Source organism: Oryza glaberrima, chromosome 3 (genome assembly GCF_000147395.1).
Source record: "Oryza glaberrima chromosome 3, OglaRS2, whole genome shotgun sequence".
Taxonomy (NCBI): Eukaryota; Viridiplantae; Streptophyta; class Magnoliopsida; order Poales; family Poaceae; genus Oryza; species Oryza glaberrima.
In genome coordinates, this window is record NC_068328.1 from 28028648 (window position 1) to 28053519 (window position 24872).

General features: G+C 47.7%; 5 protein-coding genes across 8 annotated transcripts; 2 read left to right on the forward strand and 3 right to left on the reverse strand.

Annotated features, from left to right (window-relative positions):
- Positions 1-1941: 1941 nt before the first annotated feature.
- LOC127765742 (phytanoyl-CoA dioxygenase 1) lies at positions 1942-5419 on the reverse strand. The gene is made up of 9 exons (XM_052290689.1): positions 5257-5419; positions 4973-5091; positions 4745-4805; positions 4429-4497; positions 3704-3822; positions 3475-3622; positions 3237-3381; positions 3068-3154; positions 1942-2308 (listed from the first exon to the last, which is right to left on the reverse strand). The coding sequence occupies exons 1-9, from the start codon at positions 5402-5404 to the stop codon at positions 2266-2268; spliced, it is 939 nt and encodes a 312-aa protein (XP_052146649.1). The 5' UTR covers positions 5405-5419; the 3' UTR covers positions 1942-2265.
- Positions 5420-6805: 1386 nt separating this feature from the next.
- LOC127766036 (uncharacterized) lies at positions 6806-8440 on the forward strand. Its single transcript, XM_052291044.1, has one exon. It carries the CDS (start codon positions 6829-6831, stop codon positions 8023-8025), a length of 1197 nt encoding a protein of 398 aa, XP_052147004.1. The 5' UTR covers positions 6806-6828; the 3' UTR covers positions 8026-8440.
- A 6073-nt stretch (positions 8441-14513) lies between these two features.
- On the forward strand, positions 14514-18540 carry LOC127765262 (uncharacterized). The gene is made up of 9 exons (XM_052290128.1): positions 14514-14820; positions 14967-15036; positions 15172-15239; positions 15942-16003; positions 16676-16757; positions 16843-17076; positions 17395-17523; positions 17615-17676; positions 17980-18540. The coding sequence occupies exons 1-9, from the start codon at positions 14770-14772 to the stop codon at positions 18095-18097; spliced, it is 876 nt and encodes a 291-aa protein (XP_052146088.1). The 5' UTR covers positions 14514-14769; the 3' UTR covers positions 18098-18540.
- Positions 18541-19130: 590 nt separating this feature from the next.
- Positions 19131-19917, reverse strand: LOC127766390 (peptidyl-prolyl cis-trans isomerase FKBP17-2, chloroplastic). The gene is made up of 2 exons (XM_052291442.1): positions 19712-19917; positions 19131-19485 (listed from the first exon to the last, which is right to left on the reverse strand). Exons 1-2 carry the CDS (start codon positions 19915-19917, stop codon positions 19131-19133), a joined length of 561 nt encoding a protein of 186 aa, XP_052147402.1.
- Positions 19918-20099: 182 nt separating this feature from the next.
- On the reverse strand, positions 20100-24666 carry LOC127765261 (DEAD-box ATP-dependent RNA helicase 21). 4 transcript variants are annotated; one of them, XR_008016099.1, is made up of 3 exons: positions 22286-24666; positions 21952-22028; positions 20100-20816 (listed from the first exon to the last, which is right to left on the reverse strand). XR_008016099.1 is itself a non-coding variant. In XM_052290125.1 (1 exon), exon 1 carries the CDS (start codon positions 24606-24608, stop codon positions 22377-22379), a length of 2232 nt encoding a protein of 743 aa, XP_052146085.1. In that variant the 5' UTR covers positions 24609-24666; the 3' UTR covers positions 22103-22376. The 4 variants fall into 4 exon arrangements, 1 of the variants encoding a protein (XP_052146085.1); XR_008016098.1 differs by having other exon boundaries at positions 20100-20831; XR_008016100.1 differs by lacking the exon at positions 21952-22028 and having other exon boundaries at positions 20100-20831.
- Positions 24667-24872: the final 206 nt, after the last annotated feature.

Sequence of the window (24872 nt, forward strand, 5' to 3'; positions counted from 1 at the left end):
CTTCGGTTTTGTGCCATTTGCTGCTTTATTTATCGTGCACATCTGGTGTGATAATGTTATCAATAAACGTATACATGTCCCACATAGGTATGACAAGACAATTCGTCTGCCGGTTTGGATTATGTGATGGCAGATGGTATCATAAGCTTTTCCTTTCCTTCAGATGGATCTTTGTAAGATTTGTACTTGGACGGTTGGCGAGTGTCTCTATGACGGGATATTTAGGACATCCATGATATAGTAGAAAAGTAAATATTAGTAACTAAAAAAATCTTATTATCAGGTAAGATATATCGTGGAAAATAGTAAATAGTTACTGCCAAATTATGGGCTTACTTTCAAGATATAAACACTTTGTGACGTGTCCTACCTATTTTTTAATTGTGCATTGCTTATGTTTGTGGTTTTTTCAGTTCACCTTGTTACCCGTACTTTTCACATGTAGACATTGTGATGTAGGCTGTGTTTAGATCCAAGGGTGAAAAATTTTAGCGTATCACATCGAATATTCGGACGCACATTTGAAGTATTAAACCTAGATTAATAACAAAACAAATTACATATTCCTCCTGTAAACTACGAGACGAATTTATTAAGCCTAATTAATTCGTCATTAGTAAATGTTTACTGTAGCACCACATTATTTTTTTATCTATATTTAATACTCCGCGCATGTGTCCAAACATTCAATGTGACAGGGTGAAAAAGTTTTTACGTGGGAACTAAACATGGCCGTATTTTCAATTTAGAGTAAATTACATCCACGGTGTATCAACTTGGTAGGTGAGTGTAATTTGGTACAAGAACTTGATAAATGAGTATTCTAGTGCAACAATTTGGTAGATATGTACAATTTAGTACATGAACTTTATAAGTGACTGTATAAATGCAATAACTTGCAAGATATGTACGATTTTGATGTAATAAGTTCAGAAGTTATGCGACAATTTAATTATTTGGAGCACTTTTTTATACATATTCAATTTTTAAGTACTTATTTTAACAATATACTAGTGTGGTTTTGTATATAAGCATATTTATATTTTTATCCTAATAACTAATAACTGAAAGTCAATTAAACTGGATGTAAAAATTATTATATTTCAGTTGAGATTTGAGAAGGTGAAGAAAACAAAAAAATTTAAAGGTAATTGGATGTGCAGTATAATTCTTAAAGATTAAATTCAATATTATAAGGTATTAAGGTAATATCCGTACTATTGCTATGTAAAAGCATATTGACATCGCGAGAAAAACTCATTTAGCATATGCTTAGCTAAGTTGATGTACCAAAATACTAAATTGTCAAGTTCTTATACTAGAACGCACCTACTTATCAAGTTGTTGCACTCGAACGTTCAATTCTCAAGTTCTTATACTATATCGCACTCACCTATCAAGTTGTTGTACATGAGTGCAACTTGTTCTTTAATTCACCATTAACATTTGACATGGGTTTATCTAACTATCCACTTTTGTAATAAACATTGAGGATGCTCTAGGATCTGCGTAACTATAAAGTACTACTGAACAGTGGGCTAATCAGACAACTTAAGAACACATGGTCATAACTATGCAGGATGCAACCGTGTTCTTAAACAGAGTCGTTGAGCTGTGTTTATTAAGGAAACTGCAATAATACATGCTATGACCGTGTGATTAGTTAACAGCCTAACTTACAATACTGTTTATTAGTCCCGTTGAACTGTATCAACCATACGGCAGATACTCCCGGAGTTGGACCGCTTGCTCCTAGGATCAGCTACTGACCACACGGTAAAAATCAGGCAAGAACAGCAGTTGAAGCAAATATTTTTTTTTTGAGGGGATAGAAGCAAATCTAAAGAAATGTTGCTCCGCTTCCACGATTCATCGAACAGTGGGCTAATCAGACAATCAGCGTCTGTTTGAAAATATGACGAGCATTGCTGATTTGCTGTCGGCATTTGGTAACATTAAGAACTGGAGATAGATTTTATTAAGCATAAACCCCTGGAAACAGAGTAGCAACGTAGATGTGTGACTTGTGTCTGAAGACGGGGAAAAAAGCACAGCTACTCTACATCGTACATCAAATCTATTGCCATAAAATTCATCCATGAAAACAGAGTAGCAAGGTATTTACATTGTCTGAAGACGGGAGAAGAAAGCACAGCTACTCAACATCGTACTGCAGATTTATTGCGACGAGGATAGGTAATCAGCATCATCACCATTGCTTCTAGGTCATCACTCGTTTATTTGACATATAGGTAACTGCTTCAACTAATTTTCATAAAGTGGCTGAGGTGGGATTTTCCTTTGTAACCTGAGAAAGCATAAAAAAGCATGCTAGCAAAATTTAAAAAAAGGTGGAAAAGTTTATGAAACATCGATAGCTATAATTTTACGATGTTGTATGAGGTGTACTGGTGTAGTATCCACTTCAGCATTGCAAGCAAGCAGGTAAGTTTAAGATGGAGTACTTGTTATGTATAAACAGGGCCAAATTACCTACAAAATTTCTGCTAACAGTGACTTAAACAAGGACACTAATAAATTTCTGCCTTCGGAGTTTTTAAGTGATTGACATGAAAGATAAATTAAAACATCATTCCCATTTGTAAAAATACAAACAGCGGCACAATACCTTGTTTCAATATATACAGGTACAAGTAACCAATATGTGTCCTGTGTTACAGGCTACGGCAAAACTATACAGTATCAAGTACAAGATTATGCAGTATAAGATTATACAGTCTAAAACAAGTACTTCCTCCGTTTCGCAATGTAAGACTTTCTAGTATTGTCTATATTCATATAAATATTAATGAATCTAGACATATATGTATCTAGATTCATTAACATCTATATGAATGTGGGTAATGCTAGAAAGTCTTACATTGTAAAATGGAGGGAGTAGCTTGGTTTGAGCAGTTTAGGACAAGCTTGGAAGTAGAATAGCTTGTTTCTAGGCAATTCTAGACTTCTACTGCGCGACAGTAAGTTATGCAAAGACCACCAAGAGCAAATATAGAAGATAGAATTTTAACTTTAGAATTCTCCAAAAGTGTTAAAATAAACTAACCAGTTTTGCTTGGACCATTCACATCCTTCGGTATCAATTACATGTAAGCTCAGTGCATGTCTTGACACCGGAGAAAGATTTTCAAAGCTGGCAAAGAAAGTTAAAACATATTAGTAAAAAAATGAAGCAGTTGATTGCAAGCATACGCAATATAACAGGATAACTTCACCTCTGGTGTATAAGATCTCCATGAATAACCACCAAATCACCTGACTTTACTTCTAAGGGCACAAATTCTTTCAGATCATAGGTTGGCGAAGGATGATCAAAATGAGTATCGATTTCATCTCTGATCATTCGCCTTTTCAGGCCATCTGGTACAAAGCATTGTAAATGATAAACAAATCAGAAGCTCAGATAAACACAAGAGGATTCTTGAAATAAAATAATTTGATGCGAAAATCTACTTTTATGTGATCCAGGAATTGCCCAAAGGCAACCATTCGTTTTTGTCGCATCTTCGAGTGCAAGCCACAGCCCTGTGCATGATGGAGGGTCTGTATATAGGAATGTATTATCCTGGTGTGGTACCACCTCGCCACCAATGCCTGGTTGCTGAGTTGTGGAGAAATTAACCCAATAAGGAATAAAAGTTATAGTCAATGCCAACAAGAAACTAGAGACTGCACAAGGTACCTTAAAGATGTACATAGATTGAATAACTGCAGGTCTCTTGTAGCGTAAAGAAGAGAACAGGCTGGAAACATTCGCTCCAAAAGAGAACTTTTTGAACACAGGGTCAAGTTCATGTAACGCTGCATAAATTACTGAGCAGTGAATGGCAATATCTCAAGATATATTGTTATAAGTATACAAGTATACAAACAATATAAGCTTTTCAAAGCATGGAAAATACTAACGTTAACTAGAAAATAGCAACCAAACAGGCAAATTCAAAAACAAACTAACTCAAGAAAATTTCTCTTAACCCAGATTAATGGAAATGCAAACAGCAGAAATAGCAAGGTTGAACAAGAAAATTTATGTTCAGAACAAGAAAAGAATTACCAATAAAAGTGCTACACGATTGGTTATAAGACTATTCCAGCAGCACCTATGAATCGAATGCAATCTTGTTTAGGATGTTACTTTGTTATCTTTCGGCCTAGATGCAATGTAAATATTTGTTTGAGCAATCAGAGAAGTCTATTACAATTTTCGACTTCTATATTTAAGTAGGAAAATCCCTGACTGTTTCTCACAAGAAGTCATCATGCTAAGACAATTTACAACTTGCATAGCAAGTGGCATCAGGTTCCAAACCATGCAACATAAACAACACAATAATCTTGCAAGATTCAATCAATCATCATAGTACAAACTACACACATGTATAACCAATTTCTACTCGGCATACTGACCGTGCCCAACTTTATTGATTGAAAGTTCCTTTGCCTGCTTCAAGCATCCATCATCTCCAAATGCCTTTTCTGTGAGTAATAGAAACAGCAAAATATATAAATATAAATCACTATCCAAATCCAAGTAAACCTGCACATGCTAAAAGATGTAAAGCAACAACAGAGCCAGAAGAACTGTTCGACACTAATAGGTCTGTAACTAGTACACATTATCTTCTTGTTTTTTTTTTAACAAACTACCAACCAATTCCTTGTTCAGATAGCATAACTGATGAATGTTAAACTCCACAACTCCAAGAGGATGAACTTCACTTACCCTCAAAGAAGAAAGAGATATTCTCCGCACTCTTGAAGAAAAAGTCGTTCTTCACCTGCCGCTGCATTGGGAAACAATGTAACAGTAAGTTCAAACCGCGATGCATGTGCCACTGGCAATCAAATCTAGCAGCGAGACTAGAAACTACTCCTCCTGATAATGTACATACGACAAGCATACAGAGACAGCTATTCAGTAAAGGGGAAAAATATCTTTCCCCAGACATACGTGATCCTTTGTGGAGAAGACGTCGCCAGCGCCGTCGAAGCCGTCGACGAGCTCCGCCATGCGGTCCCTCATCGCCCTCACCTCCTCCGCGCTGGAGAACGACCCCAGCACGAGGTACCCTGCGACCAACGAGACCCCCCCACGCGCGACAAGGATTTAGGTCCCCTCGTATCGTACATAGTTCTAGCTGGGCAATTCGCTGCCTCCGATTGCTGGGAGCGACACTGACCAGATGGCCGCGGAGGAGGAGGAGGGGAGGGGAACGAGCGGTGGCTGGCGCTTACCATTGGCGTCGAAGAAGCGGAGCTGCTCGTCGTTGAGGCTACCGGCCGGCGGCATGGCGGCGGAAGGGAAGGGGAGATGAGAAGTTTGACGAAACAGGGAGCGGGTGGATTGCAGGAGTGGACTACAGGATACTACACGAAACCGCATAAAGCTGGAATAATTAACTACTCCGTATTTGCCACTCGGCCGTGTTTGCAATCCTGCGTTCCCCACCCTTCTCCATCGTATTCCGCACACACGTACTATTTAAAATTGCTAAATGGGTGTTTTTTCAAAAGTTTCTATAAAAAATTATTAAAAAATCATATTGATACATTTTATTTTAAAAAAAATAGCTAATATTTAATTAATCACGTGCTAATAGACCACTATGTTTTCTATGCACACTGTACATATTGGAAACCCATGATTGCAAACACAGCTTTAGGGTGTTCGGAACCAAGTGCCTGCACGGAAAACGGAGCGATCCATTAGCGTGCGATTAATTAGATATTAAATAATTTTTTTTCAAAAATAGTTTAATTTGTTTTTTAAGCAACTTTTGTATAAAAACTTTTTGCAAAAAATACACCGTTTAGTAGTTTAAAAAACGTGCGCGCGGAAAACGACAGTGATAGGTTGAGAAGAGAGGGTGCCGAACACAGCCTTAATGTGGTGATAAAATTATTTACCACTAAACTCACATGTCATAGATATATGAGGTCTCACATGTTATAGACAATGAGTGGCAAATAATTAATTGCCACATCTTAAAAGTGGCATAGAGTTAAATGTCCCATTTTTACGTTTCCTTGAAGCAAAAGCGGGCATCGAGTTTCAGCCACAAACGTTTACGCTTCCTTGGAGGGAAAGCAGATTATTGTGGTGCGAGCGTCATGGGCTTTTGTTTTGTAGGCTTCTAAGCTGCCTAGCAGGAAGCTGGGCCTTACGTAGTCCCTCTGTTTCAAAAAAAAGACAAACATTGGGTTTCTATCCGTCTTATATGAAAGTTTTTTATAATTAGTATTTTTATTATTGTTAGATGATAAAACATGATTAATACTTTATACGTGACTTGTCTTTTTAATTTTTTTCATATTTTTTTTCAAATAAAACGGACGGTCAAACGTTGGACACGGAAACCCAGGGTTTGTCTTTTTTTTTTTACGGAGGGAGTATATCGAAACCTTTGATCCGTACGGATAAGTTTTTTTTTCATTTTTCATTTATTTATTTATGAAAATATTTATAAACATAATTTTTATATTTTTCAAAGTATTGCAGATTTAAAGATCTACACCCGAGCTTCTTGATAGGGGGTAATATTTGAAATTACAAATTATTTTTCTAAATATTTCAATAAAAAAATTAATAAAAGAAAAAAATCTACTACGTTGCGAACCCACAGCTTAGGAAAAAAGCTAAGGTCACCCAAAAACGGCGCGCGTGAGACGTAAGCAACTCCCGAAATCGGCAACCGCCTCCGCCGCGGCCGATCGATTCCTCCCTCTCGTATAAACACACGAGCCTCCCCGCCGTCGCCGGCGACCCCCCCCCCCCCCCCCCCTTCCCGCCGCCCCCACGACGCAGCCATGTCGGGCTGGTCGGGGATCCACGACGACATGCTCCTCCTCGTCGTCGGTCGCCTCCCGGCACTCGACCTCCTCCGCTTCCGCGCCGTCTGCGCCTCATGGCGCGCCGCCGCCGCCATCTTCGTCGACGGCCGCGGCCGCCCGCGCCCCGACCGCCCCTGGCTCCTGCTCCCCGCCGACGCACCCGATCCGGATGATGGCTGCCGCTTCGTCGTGTCCCGCGACCGGGAGGTCCCCGTCGTCGCCCTCCCCGCGCGCCTCGGCCGCGATGGGGGACGAGGGTTCGTGCCCCTCGGCTCCTCCCGTGGCGTGATCGTGGCCGCCGATGACCGCGGCGAGATGCACCTGCTCGACCCCGTCACCGGTAAGCGCAGGGCGCTTCCCCCCGTCATCTCGCTCCCGCTCGTCGACGGCGTCGAAGGGGGTCCAGCGGGGCTGAACGTCCGCCATGGCGGCGGCACCGTCTCCCGCATCGACGGCCTGATCCACAAGGCCGTGCCGGTGCCCGCACCGGACGGGGGGCTCCTCGTGGTCGTGATCTACCGGCAGGTCCACCACCGCAACCAGTGGGCGACGGCGCGCCCCGGCGACCGCGCGTGGAAGTCCGTGAAGCCGACGAGCATCCCCGCCGTGGTCGACGTGGCCGTCCACCGCGGGCAGCTCTACGCCAACACGCGGTACGGGATGGTGTACGCGTTCCCGGAGCTGCGCGGGCTGGGCTCCGCCTCGCCGGAGATCATCCCCTCCGTGACGCGGCGGCCGAACGCGTACGTGGAGCGCAGCTTCCTGGTGGAGTCCCCGCCAGGCTCCGCCGGCGGCCGCCGCGGGCTGATGCAGGTGGAGCTGCTCCGGCCCGTGGCCGCGTCCGGCGGCGGCGAGGACGAGGAGGAGGGGTTCGTGGTGCGCGTGCTGGACGAATGCGGCGAGACGTGGGAGGAGGCGGACGACATCGGCGACGTGGCGGTGCTCGTGGACGCGTCGGGCGCGGTGGCGGCGTCCACGCGGGAGTGCCCCGGGCTGCGGCCCAGCACCGTGTACTTCGCCGTGGACCTCGCCGGCGAGACGCGCGTGTGCGCGTACAGCCTCGCCGCGGCGGGCAAGGGCAAGCACAAGAGGATCGAGGTCATCGAGTCGATCCCCATGGCGGAGGGGTACAAGCCGCCCTGCTTCTGGTTCGCGCCGGTCTACACGCCGTGACCGTGCCACCGCGGCGGCTCGAGTTTGATGGTGACCATTGCCTTTGGATGGACGTATTGCGAGTTGGATCTAAGCCAGAAGAACTCAGAGAATTGTCCGTCTTCTTCACAGTGGAATTCTTGCATGGTTGCATATGTCTTTGCATGTCTAGTGTTCATCAACCTTGAGTATTTTTATCTCTTGTGGATCATAATGGAGTGGTAGATTATCAGGAATCCAGGATGTTCTCTGCTTTGTGTAAAGTAGATCAGTATAGGAGTATTAGATTATACGGAGTCATACATATGAAGGTTCATCCCAAATGTCAGCAACTTTTGAGTCCCCGGCGATTGTGTCGTTTATCCCAAATGTACCAACAAATTCTCTTTTATACAGTCGTAAGAATCTCCTTTATTAATGCGAGCTACAGCGAGATACTACTACTATACTCCCTCCGCCGATGTGCCCCTTCTAGTACAACAAATCAGGATAAAGCTCTATCCAGGTCCTCTCCTAGGTTAGCTTTTTTTTTAGGACGGAGGGAGTAGATGTAAGAGGGATGCTATATAATGAAATCTCGTTTTCGAACGGGATGATACCGGTTAGGTATCAGGTTCGGTATCGGGTGATAACTATCAGATATCAGGCGATTCTACCACGTTTCAGGTGATACTTGCGAGGTATCAGGTGATACCTATCAGGTATCATGTGATTCTTACCACATAGAAGGTGATACTTGCGATGTATCAGGTGACACCTACTAGGTGTCAAGTGATACCTATCAGGTATCACGTGATACCTGCCAGGTATCACGCGATATATACCCGACGTACGCCGACAACCACTGCCGCCCCAGCGCCCCTTCCTCCCTAGCTCCGACCACCGCCGCCGCTCCCTCCTCCGACTCCGACGCCGCACCACCGCCACCCCCTCCCTCCCCAGGATCCGGCTACCACCACCGCTGCCCCTCCCTCCCCTGGCTCCGGCCACCGTCGCCGCTCCCTCACCCTGCTCCGGTCACCTCCGCCGCTCTCTCCCTCAGCTCCGGCCACCGTCGCCGCCCCCTCCCTCGGCTCTCTGGCTCTAGCCACCGGTGTAGCGCCCGTTCCGTCTTGGCGCCTAGCGGGAAAACTAGCTCTTAAAAATCCTATTTGCGAAATCCGTTTCTTTGCTTGTTGTCTAGTGCCCGTGCCATCTCAGGTCTCAAGTCCCCGATCCATCGTCGAGTTCAATCCCGAATCCAAATCCTTCCCAAATCAAATCCCTCCGCAAAAGTCTATTTTGCCTCCCTAGGGTTCGATGGGCCGAATCCCTCTCGGCCCATCTCCCCCTCCCTCCCCGGCTCGCTCTCTCTCTCTCTCTCTCTCTCTCTCTCTCCCTCTCCCCCGCTCTGCCCGAGCGCTGCTCGCGCGGGCGCGGGAGCCGCGCCGAGCCCTCCCTCCTGCTCCCGCTGCCGTTCCCGCCGACGCCGCCAAATCGTCGCCGTGCGCCGTTGCTTCCCGCGCGCGCGCGCCGTGGTGGCCGACCGCCTGGTCGCCGCCGCCGTCAGCCTCTGCCGCGCCTGCCGCCCGTGTCGCCGCTCCGCTCCAAGCCGCCTCCGCCGTCATCGCCGTCGTCATCGACCCGGCCCCGCCACTCCGCGCGCATGCTTCCAAGGGATGGAGGCAGAGCTCCTCCTCATCGCCCTCTCTCCTTCCTCCTTTTTCCGAAGAGGAAAGGGGCAAGCCCCCTTTCTCCCTTCCTTTTCCCTTTTCCCTTCCCCGCCGGCGTCATCCTCCCTGTCGCCGTTTTGGCCGCTAGTCGGAGCTTCAGCCCGCTGGCTCGACCGCCTAATGTCGGTTCCTCCCTCCCAAACCGACATTGCCGCCCTATAAACCCGAGCCCTCCCCAAACCAATCTTCCCCGTTTTCGCCCTCGCCATTGCCGCCCCTCTCGCCGACCGCCGCCGACGCGTGTGCCGGAGGAGCCGGCACGAGCAAGGACGCGGAAGGGGACTCCGGGCGCGCCCTCTTCTTCCTCTTCCCCGGCCCGAGGCCGGAGAGATCGCTCCCGTGCCGTCGGCCTCTCGTCACCGCGCCCTTCCCCGCACGGTAGTGTCGCCCTCCGTTCTCCCTCCTCGTTCCATCTCCTCCCCTTAGACTCGGGTAGTAGCACGAGTAGCCTCCCCGTAGCTAGCTGGCGCCGCCCCGACCGTTGCCGCCGCCCGCCGTGTGCTCACCGCCGTCGCCGCCCGAGCTCGGAAGCGCCGCTCGTCGCCGGCCTCGCTCGGCGTAGCTCCGCCCAATCCGACGCTAGCAACGGATTCCCGTAGCCGCGTAGATGCTCTCACCGCCGGGAATCGACCCCTCGTGACCTCATCGCCGTTTCCCCCTTCTCCTGCCGCCGGTTGCCGCCGCCGCAATCCGCCGCCGTCGAGCATCCCCCGGCGAATCCGAGCCGTTGGCTCGTCTCCTCTCGTCCCGTGCAACCTCCCGGTGTGCTCGCTTTCGCCTGTATCGCCGTGGTTCGCTCCGCCGCTCGCCGCCGCCGCCCGCCGTCCGTTTCGGCCGACGTCGTCGTCTACCTCCCGCCGGCCCGCGTGGCAGCCACGTAGGCGCCACGTCGGCGCCACCTCGGCCACGACCGGATCGGCTGACCCGGCCAGCCGCCCCCTCCGTTTCTCTCCCCGTGCGCGCGGTCCACCGCGAGCCGTGAGGCTGCGCGTGGGCCCGTCGCACCGCGTCCTCCGCGAACCGCGCGCATGCGCCGCGCCCCCCTCCCCAAACCCTAGCACGCCCGTGTGCACCTCGCTCACGGTGAGCCGAGCCGCCGACAAGCGGGTCCCACTTGGGACCACGCGGAATGGACCCGGCCCACCGGCTCTTTCTCTCCCCTCCCCGCTCGCGCGCGCCATGGGCCGCCTTCTTGGGCCGGCCGGCCCATTAAGCTCGGCCGAGCCGCCCCTTTCTCTCGGGCCGCGCCCTAGCCGCCCGAGGGAAGTCTAATTTCCCTCCCTCTTTCTTTTTCTTTTCTTTTCTTTTTCAAAAAGGGTTTAAATAAATCCTTTTCCTTTAGACCAAAAATCCAATAATCTTAGAAATTCAATATCTTCCCAACCGTAAGTCCGTTTGACTCCGTTCAACTTCCAAAATTCCTCAAATCTCGAGATCTATCTAATGGCACGCTTAGAGGTCAATAATAGGGCTTTATTTTTTGCCGTTTGTTGAGTTGCCCCGTTTCGCGTGTAGTGTCGGAGCCCGAAGATCCGCAGTGCGAGGATTTCGAGGATCAAGCTCCAGATCTCGAGCAAGGCAAGCCACCTTTGAACATCTTGAGCCTATATTTGAACTTAATTAATTTGCTTGCAAAATATTATGCATTGATAGGATTGCACTTGATCTGTTTGCCCCGTCTGCAAGGCAGACCGGTGGGCCTACCCAACTTGTTGCATCTGATCCTTCCACTGTTAATTGTTATACCATGTTCCCTTGTAACCACCTAGTTGCGCCTCGATATTCGTGCACTCTGTGCGAGTATCGACGGTCGCCTTCAAACTTAAAATCTGAGTAAGTTCTTGGGTAAAACTTGGATTTTTACAAAAGACTTGGAAAACCCGACACCTGGGTCGGTGCTTGCGAACTAAATGAATTTCCAAAACCGCGGACCGGGGAACGTACCGGGAGTACGGTTTCCCGCTCTTGCACTTAAGGACCGTTTCCTTGGAATTTCATCCGAACATAAGACAAGTACGACCACATGGGTGGAATGGGACACCCCTGGCTGAGTAATTAGCCAATCGGGGGAGCCTTGATGCCAAGAGACATGTGGATTCGCCGGGGTGGTGTCGGGGAGGACCCCTGGGCTTCCTGGCACAGTATGGTCTGGGACCTAATCTGGTGTTGGTCTGGGACCCCTCTCGTTGGCATATGGTGAACCTGTGTCGGCTTTCGAAATGCCTTGTCATGAAAGCCTTAAGGTCTCTAGTCGTGGCCGTTCTGCACGGGCTGGATGATCCGGGTTAGTAATGTCGTGTGGGTAAAGTGTACCCCCTCTGCAGAGGTTATTAAACTGTCCGAACAGCCGTGCCCACGGTCATGGGCGGATGTGAGGTGATTCCTAGCGTAGTTTTGTTTGACTACTGCCTTGTGAAATTTTGCTGTTGTGAAATGGGTTTGGTGTTTGGAAAATCTGCGGCTGATGGGACCAGCCAGGCCCGGGTGGCCGTTTGAAAGCTATTGGCTGGGTGCCAATCTTGATCAATTCAAAAGACTGATACATTGCACAAACTCCGACCGGACGAGACGCACTTTCTCATCCGTGTCGTTTGAGAAGCACTCACTTAGTTGTTTCAGGAAAGAGTTCAAATAAAATCAATTGCAAAAACAGCAGCCCTTCTTTGAAGCCTGCATTAAACACTTATTTCCCATGGCTTGCTGAGTACTCTCGTACTCACCCTTGCTCCATATAAATAATTCCCCCCCCCAGTTGCTGAAGAAGATGAAGCGGATCCCGCTGACGAGGAGTTCCTTCAGGAGCAAGCCGGCTACGATGAGTTTTAGGGTTTCGGCCTAGTTCCCAAGTCGCGCCTGTGATGTGTGGTCCAAGTCTTGGCTTCCGCGTTCCTTTTGTAATGCAGTTGTGAGCTCGGGATCTGTCCGCAGCCCAACATGACTGTACCCCTACTCTACAATAAAGAGACCTCTGTTGCTGTGATATTCTGTCTTCCTGTTATACCAGCACTGTTTCCTGGGACTGGTATCAATTAACAGGTTAATTTGGAGCGTCACGGGCTAGTTCCGCTCGGGACTAGTTCGGGGCGTGACAACCGGCATCCCAGCTCCAGCCACCGCTGTCTCTCTCTCTCTCCCTTGGCTCCGGCACCCACCGCCGCCCCCTCTCCCGGCTCTCTGGCTCCAGCCACCGCCGCCGCTCTCCCCCCACCATCGGCTCGGCCGTTGTGCCTCGTGCTCTTGCGGCTGATGGAGGTGGCACTACACTGATCAGGTCATCTCTGACGGGCTCATACCCTTACCTGTGACGGGTTAAGCACTGGTCACAGATCAGTGGTCACTGATGACTCGGAGTCACCCGTGACGGGTAAAGACCCGCCAGAGGTAAAAGTTACCTTTGACGGACTGAAAACTAAAATCCGTCATAGGTGAGGTCACCTGTGACAGAGGGGTCTGAATTGGGACCCGTCACAAACCTCAAAAATGGGAGAAAAATAATATTATAAGCCTAGCTAGTCGCAGACCATTAGGCATCACAAATCACAAAAATGATCACATTCACAGTCATTTCGACACAAGACAGAATCACAAAAATCATCGCAATCATATTCATCTGGCCAAAGAACAAAATCACTTCACATTCACAATCATTTAGGCACAAAACAAAATCACAAAAATCATCACAATCATATATCATCTGGCAGTGGTGCGGTGGTGGACGAAGCGGCCAACGGTCAAGAGGGATGCGGTGGCCGGCGGTCAGGAGGTTGGGAGGCGGCGGCGACCGACGGTCGGGGGAGAGGCCGTGGCGGCCGGATCCGCACCTCGTAGGCCAGATCCGGCGACCGGCGGTCGGGAGGCGGGGAGGCGGCGGCGGCGGCTGACGGTCAGGAGGCGGGGACGCGTCAGCGGCCGGCGCTCGGGAGGCGGGGAGGCGGCAGCGACCGACGGTCGGGGGAGAGGCCGTGGTGGCCGGATCCGCGCCTCGTATGCTAGATCCAGCGACCGGTGGTCAGGAGGCGGGGAGGTAGCGGCGGTTGCCGGTCGGGAGACGGGGAGGCGTCAGCGGCCGGCGCTCGGGAGGGCGCCATGGATGGGGAATCCGAGGGGAGGAGTAGGGTCGCAGGGGGGTGGGTGTGGGATTTTTTGGTAAGTCATCTCTGACGGCTATAATTTTTTAACTTGTTTGAGATGAGATATCTAATCTTTGACGGGTTGCAAATTTAACACCCGTCACAAGTGAGGTCAAACCAGTAACGGGTTGGAGAGCAAACCCGTCACTACCTCACCTATGACGGCTTAAAATTCAGTCCGTGATAGGTATAGTCACAGGTGAGGTGATACCTGTGACGGGCCATGGCCGGATGCCTCACCGATGACGGCAAACCTAACGACCCGTTAAAAGTGACGGTCATCTGTGACCAATACTTAAGCCCGTCACTGGTGTGCCGTCACAGATATAGGGTTCTGGCATAGTGTGGAGGGGAAGCTATCCCGTTAGGGCAACGGTATCCCGTCCCCTCGCATTCCTGTAGATGTAAAGATGCTTAACGCCATTCACAGTCCCGATTGACAAGTCACGTTGACAATTCAAGTCAGAAATTCGAGTCAGAACTCAGAATAATCTTGCGTGATCCAAGTTATCCAACTAATCAGAAAGCAGCCAGATTCCCCCCCGAGAGTATTGGGGAAATCTTGATGGGCGCACGCACGCACGGCCGCGCAGCCAGTTGAGGCTGACGCGCTGGCGCACTGGTCCACACTATTCTCCACCCGCTTCCTTCCCCTCCGGGCCAAAGGATTGGTTCACGACCCGCGCCGCAAGCATGGTCCAGCCTCGCTGGCCGCACTTCAGCCGCTCGCCTTTTGCTTGGGCCGCGCCCCGCCGCGCCGGATCGGCAGGTTGACGCCGCCGTCGACCGAATCCAATCCAACCCGTTAATTAAAACCCCCCTTCCCATGCTCAGTAAAACGAGCCCGATTGGCAGTTTGGCACCAGCACCAGCAGCAGGAGCAGAGACAGGTGAGAGGAGGAGGATAAACGGAGGAGGCCGCGATGGGAACCGTGCTGGACTCCCACTTCCTGGCGCTCACGGCCATCGTCACTGTGAGCAAATCCCTCGTCTTTTCCTCTTCCTCTCTCTCGCCGGTGCGGCGCTCATGGATGTGGTTGGAGGTTCCAGGAGACGTGATTGGTGTTCTTGGGATTTTTTTTTTAATTTCTTGTTCCAATTTTTGTGGTGGTGGTGGTAGGTGGGATATCAGCTGGTGTTCTTCATCATCACCGCGCTCCTGCGGTTCGATAAAGTCACTGATTTCGCAGGTAATTTTGGCAATTGTTTGTGTACAACTTTTCATGGGAAACTGCTTATATTATTCTTGAATATAAGTTCTCCTCAACAAGGAAATTGCCTTTTAAATTTTTGGTAATTTCTGTTACTGCGTTGTTGTCTTACAGGAAGTACGAATTTCATCATACTTGCAATCCTCACGCTAGCTTTGAAGGGAGCATGGCATTTCCGTCAGGTAAATAGTTGTCTGAAGTAAAACGTGCCCACCTAGTTATTTTCTTGTTGTAAACATGGTCCCAATGTCTTCTCAGTCACAGCAGAATGAAAGCAAGCTGTTCATTTGAGAATTAACTCTCATTCTGCCTTCGGATTATTCATTCTTTGGACTTGCCATGATTTTGTTGTTTGTTCGGTTTAGGATGACATAACATCATTAATATGCTGATGAATTAGGTTGGGAATGGATGTTTCTGTTGACAGATACTGTAGAATTTGCAGCAATGTTACCTGTTTATTTCTTCATTGTCTATTATTGAGTAATACTGTTCATGAAACGGGATAAAAATGCCTCACTTATAACAAAAGTGCAAACCTGCAAATGGTAACATGCCTATAAAAGAAAGGATGAAAAGAAAATGGGTAGATTAGTACGAAAATTAGTGGCATGGATGTGTTTTTCTGATAAAATCTAATATTTCCAGGTTGTAGAAAAGAATACTGCAAATTAACCTGAAAAAATTCCTTTCAAGTGATTTTGTTTCAAGCGATGTTGCATCAAAGAGTTAAAGATAACCTCGTTCCATTTTACAAGGAAATCTACCGACGGATAGTAGCATTAGCCAACTCTACAGTCCATCTGTTTGTATATTCTTTTATAATTGTAACAATACATGCTTTTTTTAATTTGTGGATTTCTTAACTTTCATCCCTTTATCAGGTTGTATTGACTGTGCTCGTTGTGATTTGGGGTCTTCGCTTAGGACTATTCTTATTAATGAGGTATATTATTATAAAACAGCAAAGTTTGTTCAAATATGAAATGCATTACTAAACTTTCTACTATCTTAAATGCTTCATGCCTTCACGCGTATATTCTGTGTTGTTGGTCTGATGTAGGTTATTGTTATCTTTTTTATGAGCAACAAAAGGATCTTATCAGTCAAACCTGATAATTAATATTGGTTCCATTTTGGAATTTCACTATGGTGCTATCTCTGAAGGCTGTTGCTCAGCCCATCACATAACTCATTTCACTTATGAACTGGTTAATGAATTTGATCAATAAGCATGCTCAATATGCAACCACCAAAGCACAGATGCAGATGGATACTGTGAAGAGAAGGCATTTATCATCTTCACAATATGCTTATGCAGATGGATGCAGATGCAGATGCACAATATGCTTCTTACTACTTGAGTCCAGGACTGATGTGGTGTCTTGATAATTCTAGCAGTTTCTCAGTTTTCAGGAAACAAGCCTGATTTTTCAAGGAAATCAACTTTATTTTGACGTTATTATTCATGACTATGATGTTGTAGGGCTGTTACATGGCCTATATATACTTTATGTAACTTCCTTACTTGCTACATTGCTTATCCTTAGCTTGAGCCAAAACATTTGATGTTATCCAAAATGACTTACTAATGCTTATATTGTCTAAATTTGTCTAGGATTCTTCAATGGGGAGAGGACAAACGGTTTGATGAAATGCGCGATAACTTGGGAAAACTAGCAGTTTTCTGGATTTTCCAGGTAACCTTTTGTAACTTTTTTTGCCTGCTTAATTTGTTAGTGGCTTAAGAGAGCCTTACCGGGCCTTCTGTCCTGATTTGGGCAGGCTGTTTGGGTATGGACTGTCAGCTTGCCTGTTACAATTGTGAACGCAAGTGACAGCGATCCCTCAATTGAAGCCCGTGATATCATTGGTTGGATCATGTGGCTGATCGGGGCAGGTATGGAAGCAATAGCTGATCAGCAGAAGCTTACGTTCAAGAATTCTCCGAGCAATCGTGGAAGGTGGTGTAATGTGGGTCTTTGGAGTTATACTCGCCATCCAAATTACTTTGGCGAGGTTAGTCAGTTTATTTTGCACGAACAAGCTTGGTTTTCACTAACCTGTAAGCGAAAAGTATTTGCCTATGCAGTTTGACCTTGAAAAATAAAGTAAAACATAGGTCAATAGTTTGCTAAAATAAACTGTTGAAAACTTGGACCTTCTCATTCTCTGCCATTCATCTTGCATAGCTATCTGTTTCTACCAATTGCAGATATTTTGTTGTGCACTGCTGGTTATATATATTCTGCACACACTTTATATGATATAATCTATTTAATTTTACAGTGTTTTGAACAAATACTGACATTTGTTTGACAATTTAATTCGACACAGATATTCCTTTGGTGGGGAATATTTGTAGCATCTACTCCAGTTCTCTCAGGAGCTGAATGGCTCGTGATCCTCGGACCTGTATTCCTGACGCTCTTGCTTCTCTTCGTTAGTGGAATCCCACTTCTGGAGGTTAACAACCACAACTTCTCTTTGAAATTATATACTTTGTTACTTGCAAAAATGCTAACACATCACACCATTTTATGCTCCTGTTTTGAAGGCTTCTGCTGATAAGCGCTTTGGACAGAACGAAGAATACCGCACGTACAAGAACACTACAAGGTAAGGAAGAACTCCTAGACATGACACTTTTCATGGGGAAATTTTGGGAAATACAATCGCAGAGATTTCTGAGTTGTAAAGTACCATCCTACATGAGAATGACATATGGGACTTGGACCCGTATATCAATGATACATATGATAGTATTTTCGAACTCTGTGATTTTTGCGATTGTATTAAGCAAATTGGCCCGTTTTCATATCCCCACTCCAAGGGTCCAAGCATTTCTTTGCAGATTTCAACAGCAAAGGATTTCAACAGCAAAGGGTGACTAGCTTATGCATTTGTATTTTTTATCTGCAGTCCTCTTATCCCACTACCACCAGCTGTGTATGGAGCCCTGCCTGGATGGTTCAAGATGGGCTTCCTCTTCGAGCTCCCGCTCTACAATCGTGTACCGCAACGTGATCCTGTCAGCTGATGATATCAGTGATCTCTAGCGATTGTTGTGTACAATGTGTGTAGTATAAGATACTTCCTCCGTTTCACAATGGAAATCATTTTAGTATTTTCCACATTCATATTAATGTTAATGAATTTAGATAGATATATATGTCTAGATACATTAACATCAATATGAATATGAAAAATGCTAAAATGACTTACATTGTGAAACAGAGGGATTACATTGTTATTGTCGATAAGTGATTTCTTTTCGCTTTGGTTATTAGGGCAGTGAAATTGTATCCACGTGAAAACATTACGTTCCCTTCAGCTCTGTTTCTAAGCTATCCTTTTGGTCCCTTTTTAAAATTTCCATGATATAAACAGCCAACAGCCATTGACTATGGTTATTTGTCTGAGCAAAACACCTTCTGATATGATTGACAATGGGGTCAGCACTAAACGAAGTTTGTACTCCTACACATCTTGACAATTATTTGTACAGAGTAGCTACTCCCTCCGTTTCAGGTTATAAGACATTTTGACTTTAGTCAAAGTCAAATTGTTTTAAGTTTGATTAAGTTTGTAGAAAAAAGTAATAACATTTTTAACCCAAGACAAATTTATTATGAAAATATATTCAATTATTAATTTGATAAAACTAATTTAATATTATAAATATTATTATATTTATCTATAAATTTAGTCAAACTTAAAAAAGTTTAACTTTAACCAAAGTCAAAATGTCTTATGACATGAAACAGAGGGAGTATATTTAAAGCCCGACGTGCATTTTAACATTGAAAAAAAAACATCAGAAAGTATATGTTAATCTCTGCAGTTTTAATGAAAATGGAGCAAACAGGCCATCCTCTCGCTAGATATACGACGGCCAAATAGCTGTAGAGACAATAGAACTTAAACTAGGGCCAAAAATCAAAACATTCTCTTTCAAACAAAATACGAAATCGCTGTGCAAGTTTTAAATCCTTTCGAGAGATTTTCGCTGCAGGGGGTTGTCTCCAGGCAGCAGCTACGTATACGGAGTCTACACGTCGCGTCGATCACGCTCACGCCGGCGCGATGGACACCTTGTCGACCTCCACGACGTACTCGAGCGTGGCCCCGGGCGGGACCTGCGCGGCGGCGTCGCCGAAGTCGGCGCCGTCGTCGCCGAAGCCGAGCGCCGGCGGGACGACCACCCGCCGCTTGCCGCCGGCCCTCATGGACCGCAGCACGTACTCCACCCCCTCGCACATCCCCCTCGTGTACGGCCTCGACCCCATCACCAGCGCCAGCGGCCGCTTCCCGTCGCCGAACGTGTCCACGAACGCCTCGCCGCCGGTCACCCTCCCCTTCAGGTCGATCACCACCAGGTCCCCCGGCCGCGGCACGTCGCCGCCGCCTACTCGCATCTCGTAGTACCTGCACGAACACCAACGTCAGATCCCCATAGATACAAGCATAGAGTGACCAAGTGCTTGGCGATCGAGCAGATTGCGTGCTCACCGTATTCCGTTGGGAAGGACGACCTCCTGCTCTTGCTCCACGTCCCTAGGAGGAAGAGGAAGCCATGGCGACGAGTGTAAGTTAAAAGCGGAATTCAATGGAGGAAGCTGATGAATCAATGGAGGAGGGAGATTTGACCGACTTGGTGTTGGCCAGCTGCTGCGCGACCTCGAAGCGGGTCTTGAGCTGCTCGGAGACGACGCCGAAGGCGAGGAACCCGACCCACGCGAGCCCGGCGCCGATGCCGAACCGCCGCGTCAGCGACGTCGCCACCCAGTCCGTCGAGTCCGCGCCGGACGCCGCCGCCGCCGGCGCGCGCCTCGGCCTCGCCTGCGGCTGGGCTTGCATGGGCTGCTGCTGCGTCGGCGTCGGCGTCGGCGTCGGCGGTTGCTGCTCCGGCGGCGGCTGGGCGCTGGGCGGGCGCGGCGACTGCGCGCAGGAGAGGTGCGGCTTGGCGGCGACGGGGCGGGCGAGGAAGGCCGGCGAGCTCCCAAGGAAGGTGGCCATGGCGGTGGCACGGTGCGTTCTTGGCTTGGCGAGAGTGAGCAAGCAAAGCAAAGGCTAATGTAACGAGGATTTTTCTGGAGATTTTTCCTCGCTTTCTTTTTGGGCGTCGTTTTGCAGCGTCTGTTTTGGGGCGAAATGTGTCCACACAAAACAAGCACGGCTACTACACGAGGCTTATCTGCTACTACTCGTTATCTGCTCGTCTTGAGGGCTACGTGCCGAGGCCTGATGGCGCAATCTGACGGCTTTCCGTTGTCGACAATACGTGATCATAAGCACATCGGGAACACAAAGCAAGCCGCATTGCAAAAAAGTCTTAAAAAGACATTTATCTTTTTTGAGTCTCACAAAAACTTGGATAAGACTTTCGGTGCTCTATAACCAATTTTGCATAAACCCTTCCCTTCTTAATAAATTTTGGCCGGCTCAGCTATAGAACCAATTTTGCCAAAAGGAAAATCGGTTTCATTACAACAAAAGATCAAGACAACGTCGCAGCGGGCCTGGGCCTGCGGTGTAGCCGCCAGGCAATGCTTCGCCATGGAAGAACGACGCTTGGTTGCAGAACCACCACTACAGTGGTTTCGTACAATATCACAGCGCCCCCGTCTCAAGAAATGGGGTATAGTAATAATATGGAGAACAAGGACGGGCTACAAGAATGAACAAGTTTATATAAACTTACACTTATCATTGTCATCTGTCAGCACCTGAAACAAGCACGGTCCCGCTGGGTACGTCTGAATAACAGCATTCTAGATTTCAATAGTTGACAAAAGTCAAAACCAGTACGTACAGCTTTTAAGATATTTCAATATAATTAAAAGGATGAACTCAGAATATACGGAGTTGAATCAAGAAAACAAAGCAACATAGTCACACAACTTAACAAGATGCACATATGGCAGCATTGTAAATGAATAAACTATTACTACAAAACCTGAAAACTGGGTATTATTTATGTCACCTAAAACTTATGCAATTTTTCATTTGTATCCTAACCACCTGTTTATATCACTGACCAAGTTTTTACGGATAGAAACTATCTCATCAAGGACTCTTAACGTAGTATAGTAACCCACTATGACAGGTTAAAACAGAGTAATAGAACCTGAAAACTGGGTATTATATATGCCACCTAAAAATTATACAATTGTTCATTTGTATCCTAACCACCTGTTTATATCACTGACCAAGTATTTAGGGATAGAAACTATCTCATCAAGGACTCTTGACGTAGTATAGTAACCCACTATGACAAGTTAAAACAGAGTAACAGACCGAATTTTAATTTATAATAAACTTTATCAACTCAAGGACAATTCAATAGCCAGACGCAACGGTTGAAAGTATTAAGAGAGAAACAATGATGATAACACAAACCAATAATTGGATGGTCAAATTTCTCATCAGCTAGAACACAATCTGTGGTATTTAAAATTCTTGAAAATTTCAACCTTTCTACAATTATAAACTAAATCCACGGTATTTAAAATACTTGAAAATACCAACCTTTCTACAGTTCTAAATCCTCATTGTATTGTGGATTCTGATACACAAGACAAGCATTCAAGTATAAAAAAGCAAGACCTGCCCTTACTTTTTTTTTTCATATGGGTATAGAAAATTTATTAGGATAAACTTTGGAGAAGCAAGCACGAGAGTCGTTATACAGAAATAATAGTGCACACCTGCATGCCACATACAAAACAAGCCTTCAAAACTACCTTGTATGTTATTCAGACGGTTTTAGATAGTTCAGGGGTTATTTAGGCAGTTTAACAGTTCAGGAGGTGGAGGTGACAGATTTCTCCGTTTTGAATACCAAGCCAAACGGTGTACAAAAACATATGAAAGAAGAAAGAAAATAAGCACCTCTTTGGACTCAAATATTCAATGTTGCTAGACCACATAAAATCTCCACAATGAAGATCAGATACAATATATGCCCTCTGCAAAAATGATAGAAGAACAAATCTGAAGCAATACGCTACTGTAAACAACAAACATAACAAAATATGATATATATTTAGGCGGTAAAATAATGCACTACATGGGCCATAGTAGAGTTTGCATTGATCACCAACAATAAGAAAAGATACATAAGTCCAGAACTAAACCATCATAAACATATCCTAAATTCATGACAATATAGGGCATGGTTTTCAGACATATAATAAAAAACGAGTAATCATCATAATGTTTGTACCTCGAAGTACTAATCTAGAATTAGATCCTTCTGTTTCCAAAAGTTCCCTTGTAATACTGGAGGATCTTTGGCCCATTCTGCAGTAGATGCTTCAGTGAGTTGCATAGACTGTGTCATTTCGTCTTGGAGGTCTATCAGGAACTGAGCCTGGCTTAAATTTGGATGCTTCATGCCTTGCAAGTTCAGGTGGCACAGGACTGTTGCTCTGTATAAGCATCTGTTTCAGATCAAAGAAAATGTCAGTGTTCTCCAGAGTTAAAAACGAAGTTGCCAATCCCTTCTTTCCTGCACGTCCAGTTCTTCCAATACGATGTGTGTATGTATCGATTGAACTAGGCATCTCATAGTTGATGACATGAGCAACATCGGGAATATCAATACCACGCCCGGCAACATCAGTTGCCACAAGAACAGTGAACCGCCGGTTTCTAAATCCATCAAGGCTCGTCTCTCTCTGCTCCTGTGACTTCCCACCATGTAGTGTTGTGACGCGGAAGCCTGCCTTGTCTAGATCCTTCGCACGAGCATCTGCTGATTTCTTTGTGTTGCAGAACACAATGGCTGGCTTATCCCCAAGATCTGTGAGTATCTTCTGGAGCCTTGACATCTTCTCTGACTCCTTCGTCATGATCACGTTCTGTGTGATGAGATCTGTGGCCTTGCCAGCTGTACCAATTGTGACAACGACTGGGTTCCGCAGGTACTTCCTAGCAAGCCGCTCCACAGCAGGTGGCATAGTGGCGCTGAACATATAGGTAGTCCTATAGATCGTTTTTGCATCAAGCTCCTCATCCTCATTCTCAGGTTTCAAGTTACTCGATGGCATAGCATCAAGGACTCCAACAACCTGCGGCTCGAAGCCCATATCAATCATCCTATCAGCCTCATCCAGAACCACATAGTTGCACTGGTTGAGCACAGCATACCTCCTCTCCAAGCAATCAAGAAGCCGACCAGGAGTTGCAATAACAACCTCACAGCCCTGCCTAATCTTAAAACCCTGCTCTTCAATGGATTGACCACCAACGATAGACACAACCTTAATGCCAAGATAGGTCGCAAATTTCACAGTCTCTTCCTCAATCTGTTGAGCAAGCTCACGAGTAGGTGCCATAACAACAGCATAAGGACCCTCAGCCTCATTTTCCTCACTTATGGGTGGGAGGCGGGTAATGTACGAAAGCATAGGGAGCACAAAAGCAGCAGTCTTGCCAGAGCCTGTTTCAGCAATACCAATAACATCACGCTGCTGGAGACCAAGTGGAATGGAAGCCATCTGAATCGGCGAAGGTTCCTTGTACCCAGCTTTCTCGACAGCACGAAGCAGCTCAGTACCAAGCTTGCTCTCAGACCACTTCCGCATGGGACGGGGTACCTTAGAACCCTTATAGGATATATTGAAGTCCTCACGGAATATACGCCAATCCCGCTCCGTCATCTCATCAAGAGACTTCTGAGTCCAGTGCCTGTCCACGCGCATGTCGAAGGCATCATACTTCGCTGCAGCATCAGCCTCCTTCTTATCAACTGCGTCGTCCTCAGGGCGGTCATCCAGACCGGCCTTGCGCCGCTGCTCGGCACGGGTCTCCTTCTCATGCGCGGCGGCCACCTTCTTCTGCTCGCGGCGATCAATGCCAGCCAGGAATCCCCGGCCGTAGAGCAGGCGGGCCTCGTGGGGCGACTGGTAGAGCGAGTTCATGTCGCGGCTGGTGTCCTCCGTGTTCTCCCAGTCGAACGAGAAGCGGAACTTCTCAGACGGCTTGATGACCCGCTTCTTGGGCTTCTTGGAACCCAGGTACTGCTCCTTGATCGCGTCCAGCTCCTTCTCCCGCTCCCTCTCCGCCATCTTCTCCAGCCGATCTTTCTCCCTGTCCCCTCGCTCCCTGTCCCTGTCCCCGCGCTCCCGGTCACGGTCGCGGTCGCGGTCACCGCGCTCCCTGTCGCGGTCGCGGTCACCGCGCTCCCTGTCGCGGTCGCGGCGGGAGGAGTCGCCTCGGTCGCGGTCCCGATCCCGATCTCGGTCGCGGCGGGAGTCGTCGTCGCGGCGGCGCTCCCGGTCACGGTCCCGGTCCCTGTCCCGATCCCGGTCCCGGTCACGGTCACGGTCGGAGGAGTCGCGGTGGTGGGAGGAGGAGGAGTCGCGAGGGGGGTTGGAAAGGGGAGGCGGCGGCGGCGGAGGGGGGCGGGGGAGCGACTGGAGCAGGTCGAGGGCGGAGCGGCGCTGGTCGGTGACGGCGGCCTGGCGGCGCTCGAGCGCCAGCTTCTCCCGCTCCTCCCGCGTGAGGAACTTGGGCTTCTCCATCCCGTCGGCGGCGCGCTTCATGGCGGCGGCGGCGGCGGCGGGATTCGTGGAGTTGGGGAGGGTTTGTGTGGAGGACGAGACGACGGGTTCGGGTATGGGCGAACAGATGGGCGCTACTACTTGTCTACTTGGGCCGTGCAGGCCGCACCGACCTAGTGAATTTGGGCCGTGAAATGAGCCCAGATGCGTCGGAATCCCGGAATTCGGAGTGGATTCGTGGATTTGGGGGTTTGGGCTTGAAAATTTGCCCCAAATGTACAGGAAGGGAAGTGCTCCCAGTGATGA

Coding starts and splice junctions, on each gene's coding strand:
- LOC127765742 (XM_052290689.1), bottom strand. CDS start 5,404: ATGCGGTTTCGTGTAGTATCCTGTAGTCCACTCCTGCAATCCACCCGC. Junction 3,382..3,474: donor AATTCCTGGATCACATAAAA/GTAGATTTTCGC, acceptor GCTTTGTACCAG/ATGGCCTGAAAAGGCGAATG. Junction 2,309..3,067: donor GAATGGTCCAAGCAAAACTG/GTTAGTTTATTT, acceptor ATGCTTTCTCAG/GTTACAAAGGAAAATCCCAC.
- LOC127766036 (XM_052291044.1), top strand. CDS start 6,829: ATGTCGGGCTGGTCGGGGATCCACGACGACATGCTCCTCCTCGTCGTC.
- LOC127765262 (XM_052290128.1), top strand. CDS start 14,770: ATGGGAACCGTGCTGGACTCCCACTTCCTGGCGCTCACGGCCATCGTC. Junction 15,037..15,171: donor TAAAGTCACTGATTTCGCAG/GTAATTTTGGCA, acceptor GTTGTCTTACAG/GAAGTACGAATTTCATCATA. Junction 17,077..17,394: donor ATCCAAATTACTTTGGCGAG/GTTAGTCAGTTT, acceptor AATTCGACACAG/ATATTCCTTTGGTGGGGAAT.
- LOC127766390 (XM_052291442.1), bottom strand. CDS start 19,917: ATGCAAGCCCAGCCGCAGGCGAGGCCGAGGCGCGCGCCGGCGGCGGCG. Junction 19,486..19,711: donor CAGCAGCTGGCCAACACCAA/GTCGGTCAAATC, acceptor GTGTTCGTGCAG/GTACTACGAGATGCGAGTAG.
- LOC127765261 (XM_052290125.1), bottom strand. CDS start 24,608: ATGAAGCGCGCCGCCGACGGGATGGAGAAGCCCAAGTTCCTCACGCGG.